At 34.2% G+C, this 21,341-nt stretch overlaps 1 protein-coding gene across 4 annotated transcripts in view; it reads left to right on the top strand.

The window, feature by feature from the left end:
* LOC145306848 (uncharacterized) overlaps positions 1 to 21,341 on the top strand; it is a 78,689-nt gene that overhangs the window by 54,106 nt on the left and 3,242 nt on the right. For all 4 annotated transcript variants that reach the window (XM_080149168.1, XM_080149166.1, XM_080149167.1 and 1 more), the window contains 10 exons: positions 665 to 715; positions 1,069 to 1,211; positions 13,307 to 13,450; positions 14,833 to 15,062; positions 15,221 to 15,293; positions 15,644 to 15,716; positions 18,937 to 18,975; positions 19,275 to 19,331; positions 19,732 to 20,504; positions 20,882 to 21,088. In XM_080149168.1, the coding sequence (XP_080005294.1) occupies positions 665 to 715; positions 1,069 to 1,211; positions 13,307 to 13,450; positions 14,833 to 15,062; positions 15,221 to 15,293; positions 15,644 to 15,716; positions 18,937 to 18,975; positions 19,275 to 19,331; positions 19,732 to 20,504; positions 20,882 to 21,088 (1,790 nt within the window). The remainder of the gene's footprint in view (positions 1 to 664; positions 716 to 1,068; positions 1,212 to 13,306; positions 13,451 to 14,832; positions 15,063 to 15,220; positions 15,294 to 15,643; positions 15,717 to 18,936; positions 18,976 to 19,274; positions 19,332 to 19,731; positions 20,505 to 20,881; positions 21,089 to 21,341) is intronic.

The following is a 21,341-nucleotide window of genomic DNA, read 5'->3' as shown; positions in this document are numbered from 1 at the left end:
ACAATTAGAACTGTTCTGATGTGGCAGGGAGGAAAAGGATATTGGGCAGTTAATTACACTAGTCTCCAAAGTTTTATAATAACGTTTCCTTATTCGTTGACTTAACAACTTTGGGGACTTTAATGAATTTTTTATTGGTTGGTTCATTAAGTTCAGTGTCTAAACATTTCAACCATTATTTGTAATCTACAGAAGAGGCATTTTTTTATCATCATTGGTGATTTACTTCAATCTAATGGTCTGCATGTGATCATCTAGGCGCAACACACTACCATGCACAGACAAAGGTCGTGCAATCAAAGGGTTGGTTGTCTAACCTTATATCCTTTGGTATTAGAGTATCGCATCCCATTACATTCTCTAGATGATCACTTAAATCGAAGTAGAATCCCGCCTTTACAATATGGATAACTAGCGTCTTCGCCCCTAATTAAAAAAAATTTGAGATGCAACCACTTATTTCGAACATAACGCTTTCTTTTCAATCTTTTAATAATTTTTTTTGGGGGTGGGGGGTGTCTAGAAAATAGCTTAAACCAGTAGGTATATTCCCTGAAGAGCAGAATCTGATCGGTTCAGTGGTTACCGAGATCTTAAGGGACAGACGGACGGACAGACAGGCATCGTTCTACTATGTAATATATATATCATCCTTGTTTTGTAGGCTCAGGACTAAGAGTGAAGAATATTGAAGAAACTGTCAACAAACCACAAGGTAACATTACACACAGAAAGAACCTAGAAAGATGACGATATTTAAAGATACTTATTTTTACGCGGCAATCGCACACCAATTGTATTATGATTTACAATCAGCTGATCTTTGTTTATATTTTAATAACGAGTACAAGCAAAAAGAGAGAGAGGCGACAATTGGCTGTTTATTACACTTGTCCCCAAAGTTTTATCATCACATTTTCTTATTCGTTACAGCTGATCTTAACATAGATTGAAAAGAATAAATTTTACGTGCCTCTAGGGGCGTAGCTGCTAGTGGTGGTATAAAAGCAATAGAAATTTTAAACCTATGAAAATTTGTATTTTTTTCTTTAAATATTTCATTTTTAGAATCAAAATCAGAAGAGAAAGCGCTGGCAAGTGGTACAGGACCAAGGCCAACCTCTGCAGGAGGCCAGCGTCCAGCTTCTGGAGGTCTGACACCTGAGGAAACTGAGGCCATGATGATACAGCTCGATGATGTGGATGAACAGGTAAGAGATTATAGAATTTTTAAAAAGAGTTAGAAGTCAACTTATTAAACAAAATATGCATTTTCTTCAAACATGTAAATAACATTAAAAAAAGAAGCATATTTTGTTTAATAAGTTGACTTCTAACTCTTCAAAAAAAAAGTTTTATCTGTCCAGAGACCACATGGAGGCCTGCAGCTCCTGAACCTGGAGGCCTTTTCAAAAAATCTCAAAACTTGGGAAAATTTATCATATAAGAATGATTTTATTTCTAACAACCTATCCCCTCAGTCCAAAGATAAAGCCTATATTCAAGGTTTAAGCAAATGTGTTAAAACTCCCCCTGTCTCATCATTTGAATATCCATATAGACCAAAGCAATGCTCCTTAATAAAATCATTATAAAACATTATTTTTTTAAAAAGACCATTTTTCAACCCTGTTTCCAAAAAAGGGGGTTATTTATTTCGTGTATTTTCTAAAAATTTAGTGTAACCTTTTCAGTCAAATGCTCTTATTATGTCAATTGTTCTTAATTATATATGGGGATCTGTCTACATATGACAAGGATCTGTCTACATATGACAAGGATCTGTCTACATATGACAAGGATCTGTCAACATATGACAAGGATCTGTCTACATATGACAAGGATCTGTCTACATATGGCAAGGATCTGTCTACATATGACAAGGATCTGTCTACATATGACAAGGATCTGTCTACATTATTTTTTATGAAACTGCTTTATAGTTCTTTTTTTCGGATATCTATCCATAATTTTGCAGCTTCGCTACTTACGGATGTTGTCATCCTTGTTATAATTTAATTATTTACAGTATAATATTAACTACCTATTGAAAAGCTCTTTTTAAAACGCAATGTCTCAAATAAAAATACTGCGTCGCTATTTACATTTCCTTCAAATTTAATTTCAAACAGGACTTTCAAATTGATTTAGAAAATTAATAATCTTATGTTTTAGAATTTAACAACATGTTTTAATCCTTTAACAAGCTTAATTTTGATAATCTACGCATAATAAAAAAATAATTGGGGGGCGAGGGTGGTGTGACAAGTGTCATAGTTATTTATCACATCGTATTAAAGACAGCTTTCCGCGGATATAAAATGTACAATTATAAGATTAAAATTAAAACAACACGAGAACAAGTTCTAATCAATGGGAATTAATCGGTTTCGAATGAATACGAGAAAAGTCTTTTAAAAGTTTTTGCCATTAAAGGGTTGACCTGGAACAATTATCCCCAGAGTTATTAATTAAGGAAGTAACTAATGTAATTTTCAAGCCCTCTCGGAAATAAGCTATTAAAATTTATAAGGAAGATTCCCCTAATCTAATATTATCAGTGATTTACATTGTTTGTTTTATACATTTGTTCTTGTTAACTTCGTTTACTATTATATTCTTTCATTCGAATTTAAGACTTGGAAATAAACAAGGGTGACAACATCCATATAAGTAGCGAAGCACAAAAAAATCATAGATTGGAATACGAACAATGAGATTTAAAGAACATGTGTTAAAAATAAGATTAGATTTATTAGAGAAAAAAACACGAAACTTCTCTCACGTGTTTTTATATTTTTTTTATATTTACATTGTTAACGTAACTGACAGACCGACGGACAAAGTAAGTTAGACAGGATGCTAATAGACATGGGAAATCTTCAGAAACAAATTAAGGCGTCTATTTTAATAGCTGCTGAGAAAATCACATTTCCCCCATAGCGTTGTGGACTGACAGACGGACGGACAGACAGACAAAGTGAATTATAGTTAAGCTTCGCAACCAAAACAAAGAATTTCTGTTTCTCTTAGAAATGTAAATTTCTTAAATGCTTTCGCAGAATCAATCAATTTCGAAGTTTTCTGAATTCTAAGTATAAGACAATGGAAGATTATTTAAATCCAGGGAGGGGGGGGACTTTGGACTATATTACACTAGTACCCAACCCATAGTTTTATATTTAGTTGGCTCAAATATTTTGGGTACTTTTATTGAATTTTGATTGGTTGGTTTCGATCTAATAGTGTCCAAACTTTTCAACTAATAATTTCAATTTACAGAAGGGTTAATTTTTGTTTATCCATTTATCGTTCATTGTCTTATCCCTAGTGATTTCTGATAAATCCTCTTCTCCAAATTTGTTACTAGGGAATTTCTTTCCAGTAGATGCCTCTAGGGGCACTTGAGGGGGGGGGGGTAATTTTCTCTAAGGGTCATTTCTCATGGGAGGGTGGTTTTACCCTCCCGCAAAACAGTTATAAACCTCTCCAGGATATATAAGAATCTTTGAAGAGAACCATATCGGTTCAGTGGTATATACGGTTGTTATCTTATTTTGCTTTGCTGCGTTTGTAGGTTTATAGTTATCCTTGTTTATGGGTTGATTGATTCCAAAATGGATATATAATACATGGATATATTGACAGGAGAAAATTTGTTGTAAATTTAGGTTGCTAATATGAACCTTTTTTATTGGTTATTTTGTTTATCTAGTCGGAGGGAAGAGAATGGTAAAAAGTGGGTGGAAAAGGGATGGGATGTATTTAAGCCAGCTGTGAGTATCACTTTATTAGAGTACATGAATTTATGGTGCAACATCCATGTAATAACATATCTATTAATTCCAATGTAGGCATTGGAGTAAAATCTTTGGATTGCGTTAAATTCAATTTAATTGATTAGTATAGTTTAACAAGGATTACAACATCCTTAGTAGCGGTGATTGTAGATGATAAATTGCTGTATTTGAAATATTAAAACAAGGTGACACCTTACATATGTAGTGAACCACCTAAAATTATGGAGCCGATGGACAGACGAACTGTGAGTTAGTTAACAAGCCGATAATCATCATTAGTCATAAAAAGATAAATTTATAGAAATTGAAAAAAAAATCATTTTATTATACTAGCGGCCTAGCTTCTAGAAAACTTTTAGGGGCAATTTTGATTTAAAGAAAAATGTATTTTTTTATGGGGGGAGATTCTTTTCCAGGGCCTATAAGAATCTTCACTGTTAAGAAAACCATATCAGTTCAGCAGTTAGCGGGACCCTTCGCTATTAAAACACACAGGCTGATAAACATCTAGTTACTTTTATAAAAAGGATGAAATTTTGTTGGGCGAGTATAGTGTTTTCTTTCAGAGATCTAAATGGATAGGACAATGGCCGATATATCCTAAATGATGATTCACAAAATAACCCCAGCTATAGATTTTAATTAGTAATTGTAACTTTTGGACACTCAACTTAATGAGCCAATCAATGAAAAATGAATTGAAATCCCCGAATATGTTAAACCAACGAATATGAACACGTTATTATCAAACTTTAGGGACTGGTGTAATAAACATCCCAATGACCCCTCCCTCCCTCCCTGGTTTCCTTTTGTCTTTATCGAAGCCGAGGCAAAGATAATAAAAATGAAAAGCTAGAATACTTTAAAAGTTGACAAGAAAACTCTGAACCATAAATTTACTTTTATCCTATCTAGCTTTTATAAGTATTGTGTTAAATATCAGAGGTGTGGGATAAGTTGTTTGGCTTATTAACTTTTCAAGTCTGAATATAAGTGACACCGATAGACAACCTACTCTTTGTAGCAAGGACTTTGTCTGTAAGTCCTAACTTAGTAGTATAGTATGGGATTTAATATCCTGTATTTCATCAACATAGACGTCCCTGGAGGGGGATAAACTCAAAATTTGAACCCTCTCATTTTACCCCCCCCCCCCCTCAAATAAAGCTTGGTCGTCCTTGCACATCAACACTAAAAAAGAGACTTATTGCCATTTCGGCTATACCGGTTTGCCCATCACAAGTGAATTAGTCCTTTTTTTAAACAAGGGGCACTTGAGGAGGGTGGAGTCGAATTTGATAACCCAATTTCTTATTTTAAATTTGAAAAGAAAAAGTAAAAAAAAATTTTGGGGGGTGGAAATTTTTTTTTTGAGAGGGGGGTGCCCCCCTCCCTTATTTTTAATTTTAGTTATGAATAAAAAAAAATTTTAGGGGTACTTTTCATTTTTTGGGACGATTTGTAGAAATAGTTATAACTTATGAGGAGCTACCCTGTTAAGGAGAAACCGATCGGTTCAGCGGTTAGTGAGATCCTTCAGTACAGATACACAGACAAACAAACATCCTGTTACTTTAGTATGAAGGATTAGACCCATTTAATCTTAACAAAAATAGAAACTTTTCCAAAGAGCTTTCTGCATTCATCTCTCGTTTTTGGTAAATTATTTTTTAGCTGGTCAAAAATATTCATCCGTTGCATTGAACTTCAAGTTAATGTCAAACATTATAGGTGACTTTTTAATTTTTGTTTTAAGTAGCATTTCTTTAAACTATACCCATCCCTTTACACTACATTGAAGTAAACCAATTTATCGCAGAAACAAAAATACTTTGGTCACAGAAAAACATTATTTATATCCTTCTAATGCTATGATATTTAGTCTGAAGAAGACTATTTTGCTTTTAACTTTTCTGTCTGTTAAAGTTTTACAATTGTATTCAAGCTGTAAGAATCAGAATAAACAAGAAACAGTCAACCAACTCTTTGATTGCAAGACATTTTCTGGAAGTCCTAATGAGTTGCGCCTGTTTTGGGCAAAGGCTTTAACTATTTTAGACGCGCATCTGACATAGCAGCATTGGGAACTATGCTTAATGTCTTTAGTTAATGTCAACAAGCGGTGGGCCTTTAGCTTCTTGCGGTTCTAAATTTGAAGGGGAGTAGCAAAGTATACTAAAACCATTCCAAGACTTAAAATATATTATATGTCAACCTATTAGAAGTTTCTCCAACGTAAAGAACTCATAATTAGCGAGATAACCATCCTAATAAATAAAGTCATAAGGTTTTTTGTTTGTAGCGAAGGATCTCGTTTACAGCTAGACCAATACGGTTCTTCTATACAAAGTAGCTTCTCGTAGGTCCTGTGAAGGTTTTTTCAGCTATTTTGGGTGAGGGTAACACAACCCACCTAAGAGAAATCGCACGAGAAAAAAATCACCCTCCCAAAAATATTTTAATATTTCTTTTCTAAACTTTATTTGTAAATACCCCCCTTTCCCACTTCCCAATTGCCCCTAGAGAGCTCTAATAACTATTAGAATAAAATTGCTTGATATTCTATTTCATTGACAACAAATATTTTTCTTTCTTTAAATATTCGCATATTCTGCATTATACCGCAACTATTTGCAAATAAAAATATTTGAACAGAAATATTAGTAGCAGGGATAGATACATAGATAATATTCTAGCTCATTATTTGTGGTCTAGAGTGTTGTATTTGTCAGATAAACAAAATGGTTGAAACAATTATATTCAATCGTCACATTACGTGGCCAAACGCATTTTCTGTTTAAAAGTGAAGCTTTTGTTTAACTATAGTCAACCCGTCCATCTGTAACGGTTAGCTATTCTTCTTAATTTAGACATTTTAGAACTGTTCTATCGATTTCAAACATGATGATTCCTCATGTGGTTAGGTACGATTACGAAATCGTAGCAACGCTATAATTGTTGCCAGAATGTCCATACGTCTATTTTTAAACATGTTGATTTTTTACTGTCTTGACAACAAATTTTTATCTGATTCTTCTGATTTTTTTGTAATACTGATTACTATTACCACAAGATACAATGTTATAAGCGAAGCATCTCTATAATTAAGTCCCAAAAATGTTAGTATGTCCCTAAACAGAGTCCTCTATTTAAGTTGTGTTGCAACAAATTTACATAAAATTTTGTTTAGATTTTATACATTTATTTTTTGCTTAATCAGTTCTGACACTCAACAGGTATTAATGTTCGTTTGTCCTACCGTTTCAGAGTTTCGCTTTCATGGATGTTGTCATTCTTGTTTGTACTACAAGTTTCATGAAAACCAATAAAGGAATTGAAAAGACCATGCTATCACTGTTGTTAAGACGTACAGATCCTAATCATAGAAAAGCCTCGCTTCCCAAATCATGGGGGAAGCAAACTTACACCTCAATAAATTGGGGCAAGGGGTGTGTCATAATGGGCGGGGGTGGGGCATGAAAAAGCATGACTTTAGTAGATTTCTTTAGTCAATAATTTCCAGTAGAATTACTATACAGTTACATCTTAGACAAGGTAGAAATACTGATATGATACTCTGATATTAGACAATTATGGGCCCGGTCTTAGGCCCGCCTGTTCAAGCTTTCCAAGTAGCAACACATATAAGCTTTTAAAAAGCAGCCAAATTAATACAAATTTTGCTACAGATTTATTTTGTTAACTAAAGATGAAATATGCTTTGTTTAAACAATAGTTAAACAAGGATGACAACATCTATAAGTATCAAAGCACAGATTATATATAAAATCATTTATAGCATTAGAAAAATACAAATAAAAGTCAAATAAACGAATGCATAAGTTAAGTAGATGCCTAACGGTAAAAAGAAAATTCACACAATAAAAAATAGCTATCTTTCTTTAGAATTAAATCATATTTCTTCATTGAAAATGAAAACATTTCATTACTGACAGGCCGAAGGATAAAACAATAGACTTGATGTGCAACGGCCATAGGAATAGCCGTACAGACGGACGGACGAAGTGAGTTATAGAGTAGCTATGCTACTAAAAACCTAAGAAAATTGAAACTGTTAGCTTGTTGGTATTTTACCTTATTTGAAATTTTGAAATAAGCTACACTATGACATATTAAATTATTTATAGTAGGGGGGAATGCGTTGGCTAAAAACGAATTACCATGCACAGTTAGGATATAACAAAGGTAGTGTAATCAAAGGGTTGGTTGTCTATATGATGAATGGACGCTTTACGCCGCAATTAAGATGTTTCAAGGTGCGTGGAGAGGTCTAGAACACGATGCGACACCAAGCCACCTAGAGGTCATAATTTCTTATTAAGTTATGCTGTATAAACACCTAACATCAAATTAAGTGGCAATCTTTGCATTTTTCCTTCCTGTAAAAATAAAAATAACCTTGCAATAGTTAAAGACAGTAAGTTTTTAGTGAGATTTCATAGTTATTAGTGAAGCATAATCACTTACAGCTAAAAGCCTTAACGTTGTTTTCAGTATGGCTTCGAAACCGATTAATATCCGTTGGATTCGAACTGAATTTTAGCCATTCTATTATCTGCGGAAAGCTGTCTGTAATACGATGCGATAAAGAACTTTCTATATGGATTACTTGAATTGTAATTTGGGCGTGTTTGTATGTCTCTAGGACCAATACATAGCAGGGATAAGTCAACGGCCGAAAATTCTCAATGATGAATCACAAAGTTACCCATTCTGTAGATTACAATTAGTGGTTAAAACGTTTGGACACCCAACTAAATGAATCAACCAATCAAAATTCAATAGAAGTTCCAAAATTGTTAAGCCAACGGATAAAAATCCGTCAGTTTTAAACTTTGGGTACTAGTTTAATAAACAACCCCATGTCCCCTCCCTGAAAACATTATGCAATAGGTGTGTACTGTTTGTTACTGTGTTTAGTAGTGGGTATTAGTAGGCAGGGATGGGACATTGGACTGTTTATTACACTAGTCCCCAAAATTTTTAATAATGTTTTTTTATTCGTTGGCTTAATAACTTTGGGGACTTTCATTGAATTTTTGTTTTGTTGTTTGTAAAGTTTAGCGTACAAACATTTTAACAACTAATTGTAATATACAAAAGGGGTAATTTTGTATAATATCATTGGGGATGTTCATCAATTTATTGGCCATTGTCTTATCCCTTTAGATCCCTGGTTTGTTACTATGTTTAGTAGGTGAATTAGTGAATATATTTGTTTGGGCTTGACGGTCATCTCGTTCACAGTCATATGATTCCTAGTGATTTATACATGTATTGTGTTTTATATTTGATTATGTATTTGTGAATTTGTTTAAATTAATTAAAAAACATGCATAAAGTTTCACTACATTGATTTTTTTTAAAGCGGAGAAGCTACTCTTTAACTTAGTAATGTCAGTATGTTTATCATTTAGTAAGATAAGTATAAATGACCGTAAAACTTATTTATTAATGAACATAAAATATAAACAGATAAAGTTTATAGGTATACAGTTTCATGTTTAGTTAATTATGTCATGTTTTTATATATTAATTTTAAAGTCATAAAATCAAAAATATAAGATATATATAAAATTAAAGTTATATAACTGTAGACAACCTGAATCTTAATCAGTTCTGTCTGTGTACACTGCACTTTGTTGGCTTGTTATTGCTGCGCCATTGGATGAAATTATGTAAATGTTGATTTTCTTTATGCTATTATGTAAAGTAGTAAGGTTTTTTGTCTTTATCATAAGATTTTAATAAATATATAGTTATAAAGATCGATAACATATGTGCTGTGTGTTCGGTGTCAAATACATTGTTTAAGTCTACAATACACTTAATATCGGAATCCTGTGTCTCAATGGCTCTTACTATATTTTCTCTATCATATAAAGTAGTAAGCTTTGATTTGTCTGTAGCGAAAGATCTCGCTAATCGCTGAACCGATATCATATGGTTCTCCTTTACAGTAAAGTTTCGTATAGGTCCAAAACTAATAACCTTAACAAGGTTTCTAACACAATCTTAGCCTATTTGGTATAAAAAAAACCTGGCAAATATCAAGAACTAGAAATAGACAGAGCCGTAATGCCTCAATATTGGATGGGGGTATCTTTTTTTTTACCAAATTGGCATAGATTGAGTTTGAAATCTGGTTAAGGTGTCTATAGAAAGATTTTTACATGCCCCATCAAAAACACTAAAAATTATGGGGTCTATCTCCAAGATTTGGAGTACTTATGGTGGTTCAAATTGTGAGCGATTGGTTTTTTTAACACCCTTTAACTAGGTAATTCCATCCTCCCAAAACATTTTTTACGTTTTCTTTTAAAACTCAAATTGAAAAGAGGGGGAGTCGACTTTTTCCCTCCCACCTTCAGTGCCTCTAGAGAGTGTAGGCGCTAGTTTTATTATAAAAATTAGTAAAATATTAATATTAAAAGACAAAAAAAATTCCTTAGAAACAGGGTTGGCATACAGGGCACTTTTTTCGATAACTGGCCGCCCGATTGCCTAAAAGGGTTTTGGGCGCCCAAAAGGGGTTTTGGGCACCCTATTGGGCAAAAGTCGTAAAAAGCATAGAAAAAGGTTATAAAATAGCCTCAAACCATACCGAGACTGATTATTAGAAATAAAATAGCCTAAAACCATCTCAGGACCTATAAAAGCTCCACTGGAAAGGAGAACCATATCGGTTCAGCGGTTAGCGAAATCCTTCTCTAGATATAAAAAAGCTTACTAATACAATAGTAAATATCACCCAAAAAATAGGCCCGCCCTCCTCACTTTTTTCTCTCCCTCCCCTTTTTTTCACCCCACAAAACGGTGGGTGCCAAAATATGCCCAAAAGGACCGATAAAGGGCGGCCCAAAACCGCCTGCCCTATATGCCAACCCTGCTTAGAAAGGAGTCGAGAAAAAACACGTTTCAATGAGACGGACAGATAGATTGACTTTTAAAGTTGTAGAATATTTTCGCTACTGAGAACAGGAGTAAATATTATTTGTCAGGCTAAAACTTTTAATATTTTAAGTACAAATGATTTGTCAAAAAATCCATGTTTGTTCTTCTTACATACTCTATATACTATTTATACTATATAGGATGAATTTGGATACTATATCATACTATATGACCAAAATTTACTATATATGTATACTATATGATATTAAATTTATATAACAAAAAATGAATATTGTCAGTTTTGAGACAATGCCTCTGAAGGAGCGTTTTGTCTTATTTTTACAGTATGTTTTCTCCTATTTCTAGCCCCTGCGGGGGGCTTTATCTCTGCGGGGCAATCATTAACCTTTGACTTACCTAACCTAACCTAAAATAACCTATCAGAAGATACTGTGATACGACAAAAATGCATAAAGCATAAAGCTCTACAGTAATGGAGAAAATCCTGAAAATATATTATTGTTTGTAATTATGTTTTAAATATCAGTTAGTTTTCATAGAATTAACTTAAGTAGGGAGGGAAAAGTTTTGCCACTTCGTGATTATTAGGCTAGGTATTAATGTGAGACTATAGGTTAGTTGGGATAAAAGTTTACTTTTGGGTATTAGTTCACTTTTAATTATTCATTTTTTGGATAGGTCTCCAGGTTCAGGTGCTGCAGGCTGGAAGATGGTTTCTGGACAGGTAAAAAAAAATTTTAAATCAACTTATATTAAACAAAATATGCCTCTTTTAGGATGTTATTAACATCCGAAGAAAAAAAATGAAAATTAGCCTCCAGGGTCAAGTCCTGCAGGCTTCCAGGTTAACTCTGGACAGGTAAAAATCAAGTTTTTTATTTTAAAAGTTAGAGGTCAACTTATAAATCAGAATATGTATTTTTTATCTTATTAACATATCTGAAGAAAATATATAAATCGGCCTCCAAGTTCAGGTCTTGCAGGCCTCCAGGTCCACTCTGGACGGGTAAACAATCAAATTTGTTATATGAAGAGTTAGAGGTCAATTTATATTACAGAATATGCATTTATTTGGATAATATTAACTTATTATTATATATTAACATAACATTTTACCTGTCAAGAGTCCACCTGGAGGCCTGCAGCACCTTAACTTGGAGGTCAATTGTAATTTTTTCTTTAAAACACCTAAATAGTATCCAAAAAAGATGTCTATGTTAATTGATAAACTCCTTAAATTTAAAATTTTTATGTTATACCTGTCCTGAGTCCACCTGGAGGCCTGAAGCACCTAAACCTGGAGACTAATTTTATTTTTTCCTTAAAATATATAAATAACATCCAAATATGAGCTCATTTTGTTTAACAAATATTCCATTAACTGTTCAAATCAGAAGTTTGATTTTTACCTTCCAAAAGTCCACCTGAGGGTCTCCAGCACCTGAACCTGGAGGCTAAATGTAATTTTTTTCTTCAAATATGTAAGAAATATCCAAAAAGATGCATACTTTGTTTTATAAGTTGACCTCTAACTCTTCAAACAAGAAATTTGAATTTTACCTGTCCAGAGTGGACCTGATGGCCTGCAGGACCAGATCTTGGAGGTCGATTTTGATTTTTTCTTTAGTTATGTTAATAACATCCAAAAAGATGCATTTTCTGTTATATAAGTTGACCTCTAACTATTCTAATAAGAAATGTTAATTTTTACCTGTCCAGAGTGAACCTGGAGGCCTGCAGGACCAGAAATTTGAGTCTTATTTTAATTTTTTCTTCAGATATGTTTATAATATCCAAAAAGATAAATATTTTATTTAAAAGTTGATCTCTAACTCTTCAAACAGAAATTTAATTTTTTTTTACTTGTCCAGACTTCCAGCTAGCCTGCAGCACCTGAACCTGGAGACCTATCAAAAAAATGATTAAATATACGTGAAGTACTACCCAAAAGTAAACTTTTATCCCTAATGACCTATAGACTCACATTAATACCTAGCCTAATAATCACAGAGTAAGCGAAAGTGGCAAAGCTCCCCCCCCCCCCTATTTGTATTTGTGAAATTACTTTGATAACAGCTTTGCCTTGAGTTATTATTGATGATGTATATACTATGTATTACTAAATAAATCAAAGTCCGATACTATATCATACTATATTAGCAAGAAAAAATATACTATATGGATTTAAAAAATATACTATAAAAATACTATATTTATTTGGTTTTGGAGTGGTCGCCCTGCATATGACAAGGATCTGTCTACATATGACAAGGATCTGTCTACATATGACAAGGACCTGTATACATGTGACAAGGATCTGTCTACATATGACAAGGATCTGTCTACATATGACAAGGATCTGTCTACATATGACACGGATCTGTCTACATATGACAAGGATCTGTCTACATATGACAAGGATCTGTCTACATATGACAAGGATCTGTCTACATATGACAAGGATCTGTCTACATATGACAAGGATCTGTCTACATGTGACAAGAATCTGTCTAAATATGACAAGGATCTGTTTACATATGACAAAGCTGTTTCTAAATAATTTGTTGCAGGAGGACAACAGACCAGTGAAATCACCAGAACAGCCAGCAGTAGCCCTGACTTCCCCGGGGGTTATGGAGACCTCTGTTGATGCATCCCACGAGGACAACAACCCTGAGACAGATGTTGCTACAGATCATCAGATACCAACAGAGGTAGGCTTTATGCTAGAGCAGTGAGGCCAGGGAGGGGACAGGTGCATGTACATTAGATTGGAACCCAATGTTATCTTATTCATTGGCATAAAAATTCTGAGAACTTGGTAGTTAATAAACTTTTCAGCCATTAATTTAAATCTACAGAAGGGGTAATTTTGATTAGGGATATACACAAATAGGATTATATGGCAGTTACTTTGAGGTACATTGTGGAGCTGTGAAGAGACCTCTGCCGCTGAAAAACTAAATGAGAAAATTTTGTATCATTTGAGCACAGTGCAGCAAATGTACGTTTTTTTGGACATTTTATCTAAGTTTACCAAAACCTTTATAAATCGATCAATTCTTGATGTATATAGTTGCTTAATATCAATTTAGAATCTGCATTAAAGTGAGAAAAGAATACAGTCTTTCTTTTTTGTTATTAAATTTCTTAAGATGATTTTTTACCGTCAAAACTGAACCTCAAAATATTCGAATTTTTTCTCCAATGTCCTATTCTTAAAAAATATTTTTTTATTAAGTACTTTATTCAACAACTAGCGGCTGAGCCTCTAGCATCTAGGGGCTCTATATTCAAAGTGATATGGAAGGGCAAAAAATAGCCTAAAACCACCTCAGGACCGTTAAGAAGCTTCAATGTAAAGTAGAACCATATCAGTTCAGTGGTTAGCGAGATCCTTCGCTACAGACTGAAAAAAGCTTACTACTTTATATAATTGGATGGATGTAGGTTTCTAATTTGCAGTGCAACTTCTCTAGAAGTTTGATTTGTCCTTGCAAACATTGGTTACTAAAAAGGGGGGGGGGGGAAAGTGACACTTTTGAAACCAAAACTAAAAGACAACAAAGGAACTCAACTAAAAAAGGAGTTACAGGTCTGAGGTTTTGCATGGCAGTTGCTTTATAGGGGTAAAATATGGAACTGTGAAGAAACGGCGGCGCAACCGCCAAAAACCGCCGTTTCCCGCCTAATTTTGTATTGCCTTTTCATGGCGGTTTTCGGCGGTTGTGACGCCGTTTCTTCACAGTTCTTTGATTTTAGGATATTTTTTGTTTAGGTAGCCTACTTTGAAGGGCTGGTACTTCGTCAATTTTAGTTATTTCAATGAAATTTCAACTCCTAGCTTCATCAATATACTCATATTATACAAATATTATGTTTAAAGCTAAAGATTTAATAGTTCAAAAATTTGAAATGTCCAACTTTGCTGCATTGTGTTGAGGCAAAGGGGGTTATTTTTTCTTTTATTTTATTTTAGCCAAATTAAGAACAGTTTGACTTAATAAGAGCACTTGACTAAACGGTTAGTGTTACACCCAACCCAAGAAAATGGCTGTTTTAGTATAAATTTGAGACTATCTCATTTTCTTTTCAGGATGATGAGCCATTACAGCCGCTGCCAGATGTGCCACGCCCAGACACTACCCCTGCCCCCCAAGACAACGCACCTGCCGACAGCGTTCAGCCGCCAAATTTGCCACAAATGGACGGAGCAGCCGACTACTACACAATCCATACCAAGTCGGGGGCAGCTAGTAGCAGCCCGCTGTGTAGCAGCCGCTATCTTGTCAAATCATCAGTATTAACTGTTCAACAAAATCACAGGAACGGAATAAAGATAAAAATATTTTTTAAAATCTTCCAATATTTATAGAAAAAACCCTCGAAATTTGAATAGACAAGTATCTGTATGTCTGACTGTCTTTCTGTATCTGTCTGTATGTCAAAGAAAGTTATATATCAAACTCTTTATTCCTAAATAGAAAGTCAATTTCACTGTTGTCTGCGCCTTCGCCCCCAGCTTCCAGTATCTGTGTTCTAGCAGATATTAATAAGGTAACATATTAATTAATAGTTATTTCTCCCATCTTAAAATAAACATGTTTCTGAATTTGCGGACATAAAACTGTACAATTATAAGATTAAAACCATTTTTTTTAGACCCAAGATGCAGGTTTTATTCTCATGATTTTACATTTTTATATTCATAGAAAACTGGATATAACACGATGATAGACACAGTTTTCATTATGGATGAGAACCGGTTCTAATCCACCGGATATTTGCTGGATTTAAAACAGTTTATGAGCCATACTTAAAAATGATATGTCTAACAAAGAATTTTCTACAAGTAATAAAATGAATAGGTACCAGTGTTATTGTTAATATATTGCTTATTACTTTAGGTGAGAGTCCTCCAGGTTGATGGAACTCTAGAGGAAGATGAAAACGACCAGGAGCAGAAGAAAGAGGATTCAAGTAAGTCTATCCATGGATCTAAAGGGATAAGACAATGGCTGATAAATTGATGTAAATCCACAATGATGATACATGAAATTGACCCTTCTGTATATTAAAATAGTGGTTGAAACGTTTGGGCACTCAGCTAAATGAACCAAACAATAAGAATTCAATATTAGTACCTACCCAAGGTTGTTAAGCCAACGAATAAGAAAACGTTATTAAAAGACTTTGGGTTCTAGTAAAATAAACATCTCAATGTCCCCTCCCTCCCTGAAGTCTGTCTGGTGTACCTTTTATGTCCCTTTTGGGGGGAGAGTCGACCCATCCACTTTATATTTTATTTGTTAGAATAAGTAAAAAAAAATTGGGAAGGACGTTTCTCTTGGTATGGTGGAGGTATCCTCCCTTCAAAGTAGTTATAAACCTTCTCTGAACCTAAAAGAAACTTGACTGTAAAGCAGATCCATATTGGTCTAGCAGATCTTTGCTACACAAAAACTCGCAGAGGCTTCTTGGAGCACTCAAGGGTGGGGAAGGGGAAGTCCTTTAAATTTTATTAAATTTATTAAATTAAATTTTATTAAATTTATTAAATTAAATTTTATTAAATTTATTAAAATTTGGGGATGGGAACTACAAATGTGCATGTCTGTAGCATAAGATCTTGCTAACCTCTTCACTATGTGCCCAGGCAATGCAAAAACTCCAAGATTCCAAAAAATGCAATTTTGGATATTGACCAATTTTATAGTTTAAGGTTAATCTTTGTCATATTTGAGAAGGATTCCCAAAGCAAGAGGTGAAAATATCAATTACTTATGATTTTACAGCCTCTAGAAGTAGCCTACCTAGATATTTAGGATTTTGTAATAAAGCCTGACTATTGAAATTACATTTTATATGCAAACTTTAAATTATCGTCAAACTACCAAAAATTGAGCTTCAGTAATATATTATACCTTTTTTGAAAGCTTATTGAATATACTATACGATTTTAAATTAATTTTTATACGTTTACTTCTAAAACTTATGAAAAAATTGATGTCAAAGCATTCCCCCCTAAAGAAGCAGGAATTATAATATTTTGTCATATTACTTTCAACTTCAAATAGTTGGATCTTTTTTCAGCTAACGAGGCCGCATATCAGACCTTTATACATGTTTAATCAAGGCACTCAGTGAATGAATCCCGTTGGTTTCACTGGCGGCCTCGTTAGCTGAAATTTTTTTTTCGCATTTTTGTAGGAGCGGTCGGACCCATTTTATAACAACTTTTACATAATAAAGACGAATTGAAATAACTTTTTTTACAAATCATTTTATCGTGATATTTATAGTTCTTGATGCAATTTTTTTTATACAATCCCTTATTCTTATTGCTTAAAGTCTCTAAAGGATATCCTTGCCCCCCCCCCCCACCCCTGGAGGGTGGGAGGAGACCCCCCATGCACACCCCTAGAAATATTTATTTAAGCTATGTTATCGAACCTGTTGCTTCTAATCAATCAACATTCTTTTTAAATCAAATGAATATCATCTTAAATGTTTCAATTTGATAAAACTAAAACCTAATCCACCCCGTATACACGCTCTAAAGAAATAAAAGAGTCAAGCAAACTTGTAAAGAAACTAAATGATTTAAACCAATTTGTTATTAAATGTATATTATACATACATAGATCCTATGAGTATGAACGCCTAGGGATCTAAAGGGATAAGACATTGGCCGATAAATTAATGTACATTACCAATAATGATACACAAACTTACCTTTTTTGTAAATTACAATTATTGGTTGAAAAGTTAAGACACTCAACTTAAAAAACAAACAAGAAAATGTTATTATGAAACTTTGGGGACTAAAGTGATAAACAGCCCAATGTCCCCTCTCTTCTTGATAAAGGCCCTATTGCAGACTATCAATCCTTTGATTGCAATGCCTTTGGATTAAAGTTCTTAGTGCTTTTGTGGTGATTTGTGATAGATTTGTTTTTATTTTCAAAACAAGGATTGTTTTGTCTATACGTAGCGCAGCAATAACAGGTAAATTTTTTATGAAAAGTACAGTAAAATGGGTTATAGGAAAATAGAAAATTATTTTACAAAATGTTATTAACGTGTTTCCTTTTTATAGTTAGTAATTTCAACAAATCCAGGGATCTATGGGGATAAGTTAATAGCTGATAAATTGATGAACTTCCCCAATGATGATGCACAAAATTACCCCTTCTGTAGATTACAATTAGTGGTTTAAACGTTAAAATTCAGTAAAAGCCCCTAAAGTTGTTAAACCAACGGTTAATAAAACGTTATTATAAGATTTTGGGGACTAGTGTAACAAACAGCCCAATGTCCCCTCCCCCTCTGCAACAAATCAATTGATATATAAGTATAACATTGATAATTCATTTAATTTAAGCAAAAACCTATAATAATACATACGAGAAAATTGTTTTAATTTCCAGAAGGATCTCGTATACACGTGGACTTAACGCCCTAACTTAACAATTTTTAGGGTAGCTTTTTATTGGTCCTTTATTGGCGTAAACCTAAAATTAAACAAGGGGAGTGGGAGGTAATAATAGAATTTAAATGTCATTTGAATAATTAAATATGTCGGTCTGTCAGTCTGGATTAATCTAAAAATATCTTACTATCTGCTGGACCGATTAGGATCTGCTTTTCAGGGAATATCCCTACTAGTCATAAAATGATTATGGTGATAGAAAATCATTAAGCTACAAGTATAATTCCTTATAATAAAATTAAAGGATGTTTGTATGTCTGTCTGTGTTTTCAATATATTTAAAATCTTTAAAAATCACTAAACCTTTACTGTCAAAATAGCTAAATAAGTGTTTTTTGTCGATATTATTAATTTTTTTAGTATTTTAAAGCATTTTAAGGTATCTAAAATAAAACTTAAATCAATTATCCTTCATTTAAAAAAAAAAATTCTTAATTTGAAGCAAAATTAACAGAATTATGAGTTTTTGTTTTATTTTGGAATTCTGGGCACATAGTGCTCTTGACCGATATCCGAATGATTCTCAATAAAGGTCCAGGTGTGGTTTAATCTATTCTGGGGGTTTGTTACCTCTTTTACAAACAAAAAAAGTGTGGGTTCGACTGTATCCACCCCTCTTTATCTTTCATTAAGTACCCCAAGAGGTTTCTAGGGGCGTAGCCACTTGTATATCATATTTTATAATTATATTTTTTATTTAAATTTAAGGCGGTGATAAAGTTGTTGAGTCTATCCCCCAAAATCAAGGTAAACACTAGTTTTTTAAATATCCAAACTTTTCTACAATTAGGGTCTGTACTTACTTAATTATGGTATGTTAGAATTGTCCTTTTGATTTCAAACTTGGCCAGCTGATTCCTGAAGTAGTTAGATATTATAAGCAAAGCTAGTATCAAGTTTTTAAAATGTAAGTATGTCCTTAGGTAATTAGTATCCTGTATTTCAGCAATGTTGCAACAAATCTACTTGCAATTACTCTACAAGTGTTTATTTGTCAGAGCTTCGCCATATGGATGTTATCCCCTTACAAGTTGCTATTGTTTCAGAATCTGAACCTAAACAAGTATTGGTGGCTAAGTCTGTTCTAGAAGTTAGCACAGAAGGTCAGCATTATATTATCAAACTAGCAGCTTAACTCCTTGTCGCCTCTCATTTTGTGGTGTGTGTGTGTGTGGGGGGGGGGGGGGGGTATTCAACCTTTTTTAATTTCTCTTTTAGTTTTAAAACAGAAAGTAAAAATTATTTTTTTTTGAGGTTCATTTTTTTCAAGGGGTGAATTCTCTTGGGAGGCTATTAATTAGTTGATAAAATTAAGAAAAACCTTGTTGGCTTGGCTGTTTGCAAGATCTTAAGCTATAGACTTACAGACAGAGACATTCTTTTATAATAGATTATACATAATAGGATGATTATGACAGTTAACAGTTAGATATAGAATCCAACTTTCCTATCTGTGGTGCACCGCAAGGATCTTATACTGGGTACTGATTTTCCCTATTGTAGGTGATTATGACAGCCAAGATGATACTCTTCCAATGGAGGATTTAGAAACGTCCAAGGATCTGCAGGACAATGCTGGGTCCAAGGATCAGCAAGACAATCCTGACTCCAAGGATCCACAAGCCACTGAGCATGACAAGACCACAGATAAGCCATGTGACACTCTAAAGGAAGATGGTTTCATGACCACAGAAGAGCATAATATTGCAGATAAGTCAGATGTAGACATAATTATGGACAACTCTAATGCAGGCGGGGAATCAGCTCTGGATCATGACGCTGCTGACAGCTCCAAGGAAATCTCTGGGACTTTACAATCTGCTAAAGGCAACAATGATGACATGCTTGATGATGATAGAGAGATTATAATGGATGGTTCTGCCAACATTGCTCCTGGAAACAATGACACATCAGCTAAAATGAGTGATGATGTCACTGAGGAATTGCAAGAAGAAGAAGAAGATGATTATGACATGGAGGAGGAGGAGGAGGAGGACTATAACTCTGAAGATGAACAAGAGGGTGACTATGACTCCGCAGTTGATTATGGATTCGAAGCCCAACCGCCGGCCAAACGACCCAAACTAATATCCACAGAAGAGGTGTGTCTGGACAGCGAGGGGGAGGAGGAGGATATTGTGCCCACAAGTGCGCAGCCCCCGCCACAACAGCAGTCTGTTATCAAATCAACTGCCACTGCCGCCGCTGCTGCTGCAACCGCCGCTGTTGAAACCTCTCACAAGAAAAAGATGTTGGAACAATATTATAGTTCACAGGTAAATATTAAAATAAAAATAATGGATGGACAAACAGACAAACAGTGTCTTATAGTGGAGCAGATGTTCAGTAGTCATGAAAATTTATTTTTAAAAAAGTCTTTAGTAGTATGACCGACAGACTGACAGACCAAGTAAGTTCTTGCTAATTAGTAAGGGGGGGGGGGTCTCTGAAACAAAAATAACAACACTCAACAGTCTGAAATAGCAGCCGTGAAATTAACACTTTTCCATAAATAGACCTTCCCTGGATCTGTGAGAAGTTTTATCACAAAGGAGAACCATATCTTACCAGTGGCTAGCAATATATTGCTCTACAGACAGACAGACACAGATAGAAATCTTGTTACTGATCATATCCATGAAATTTTGTTAAGGTGAAGCCTGTGTTAGGACAACAACAATATGGCCAACAACAACATTTGTATGGGTATCCTCCATCAGCTGCCGCCACAGCTGCAGCCACTGCTGCTGACCAGCTGTACGGACTTGAGCAAAAGCAGCAGCAGCAGCAACAACAACTGTTGGGTCTGATGGGAGCTGCGGCCGCCCGGGATCCCTACACAGCCGCCGCAGTTTATCAGGTGTGTTATACAAGGGTTATATACCTCATAGTCACTTGTTGAGCATTAAATACCCCTCCATTATTTTTAAGATTAAATAAAAATATTGGGGTGCTAGTTTATCTTTGGTTTGTTGGGTTAGATCGGGTTGTATTGAATACTAGGTTAGAATACACACAAAACTTGTGGGAGGCCATTCTCATGTGATCAATGTAGAAAGGTATTCTCTAATAATATTACTTTGACATGACACATGAGGGTTCATACAGGTACA

Source organism: Acartia tonsa, chromosome 15 (genome assembly GCF_053477335.1).
Source record: "Acartia tonsa isolate MP-2025a chromosome 15, ASM5347733v1, whole genome shotgun sequence".
Taxonomy (NCBI): Eukaryota; Metazoa; Arthropoda; class Copepoda; order Calanoida; family Acartiidae; genus Acartia; species Acartia tonsa.
Note: the sequence above shows the minus strand (reverse complement) of the source record. Positions and strands in the feature narration are given on the sequence as shown.